The sequence below is a fragment of the Sinocyclocheilus rhinocerous genome, unplaced genomic scaffold (assembly GCF_001515625.1).
Source record: "Sinocyclocheilus rhinocerous isolate Xijiao unplaced genomic scaffold, SAMN03320098_v1.1 scaffold257, whole genome shotgun sequence".
NCBI lineage: Eukaryota > Metazoa > Chordata > Actinopteri > Cypriniformes > Cyprinidae > Sinocyclocheilus > Sinocyclocheilus rhinocerous.
In genome coordinates, this window is record NW_015634026.1 from 1693507 (window position 1) to 1694852 (window position 1346).

Sequence of the window (1346 nt, forward strand, 5' to 3'; positions counted from 1 at the left end):
GAATGAATTTTAGTGATGTTTTGTACACACAACTTATGTTAGTAAATGAGACAGTAATGTAAAGCCATACATTAAAAATAATTAACTTTTTTTTTCAAATTTCTGTAAATGGGTTTGCTGGTAATAAGGATCTGTTCACTCATAACATGTTGCATAAAATGCAATGCTAAAAAGCTCAACTGTGTCTCAAATCTTTGCATTTTACTTCCATTCTACTGCTTTTCAATGCAAAAATGATGGTACTAACTGAGAAAATGTGTTGCTAGTCAAATGGGCCACAAAATGTTTCATTTGCATGCTGTTTTGCTCCAGAACCAATTCTCACTGCACTTTTATCTCTTTTCTGTATAGTGTGCACCAGTTTGGAAAATGATAATCTGACTAGTGTCTCCATGACACAGGCGAACGAGGGCTTTTCAAGCATCCAGATCTTCACTATGTGCATTTACCTCATCATCTTTGTCTTGGGCTTCATTGGAAATGGGCTTGTCATCTTTGTGACTGGCTACAAAATGAAGACGACAGTCAACTCCATTTGGTTTCTCAACTTGGCGATTGCAGATTTATTTTTCTCCTTCGCCCCAGTCATACGCATTGTCTTGATCTTTGGCAAGCCGCTGGGCTACGTTTTGTCCAAGCTTCTCTCTTTCATGACAGAGCTAAATATGTTTGCTAGTATTTTGTTTCTAACAGCTATCAGTCTGGACCGATGCCTGTGCACATGGGCGATTGTGTGGGCACAGAATAAACGAACTCTACGCAAAACCAGGATCATTTGCATGATAGTGTGGATTTTATCCATCGGATGTAGCGTTCCATTTGTCATCAATTTCTGCATCAAGTATCTAGACTTACAGTCTCTGTTCACATACAGGTTTATGGTGGGCTTCCTCATCCCCTTCCTGATCATTGCATCTTCTTATATAGCTATTGGAGTGCGAGTCAAACGTCTCACAAGGGTGAAGCATCTCAGGTCCTACCGTCTTATTATTTCTGTGGTTCTGGCCTTTTTCGTATGTTGGTTCCCTTACCATATTCACAAATTGTGTCTTATTTCATTAAATACAGTGGAGAATAAGCAGAATGTCAATGTTCGAGAAGTAATATCTAAAACAACACCTTTTGTGGTTTGCCTGGCTTTTCTAAACAGCTGTCTGAACCCCGTTCTCTATGTGTTCATGTGCAAGGAGTTTAAGAAGAAGCTCAAACAGTCTCTGTTGCTGGTGCTGGAAATGACTTTTGCTGAAGAACATCTGGACTTTCTGGATCACAAAGATGACAAAAGACCCCAATGCTTCCTTGACCAGATGCAAAGACAAGAAAACAGTACTAAAATCAATCTCTAA

At 39.2% G+C, this 1346-nt stretch overlaps 1 protein-coding gene across 1 annotated transcript; it reads left to right on the forward strand.

The window, feature by feature from the left end:
- Positions 1-392: 392 nt before the first annotated feature.
- Positions 393-1346, forward strand: LOC107745225 (C3a anaphylatoxin chemotactic receptor-like). Its single transcript, XM_016559079.1, has one exon. It carries the CDS (start codon positions 393-395, stop codon positions 1344-1346), a length of 954 nt encoding a protein of 317 aa, XP_016414565.1.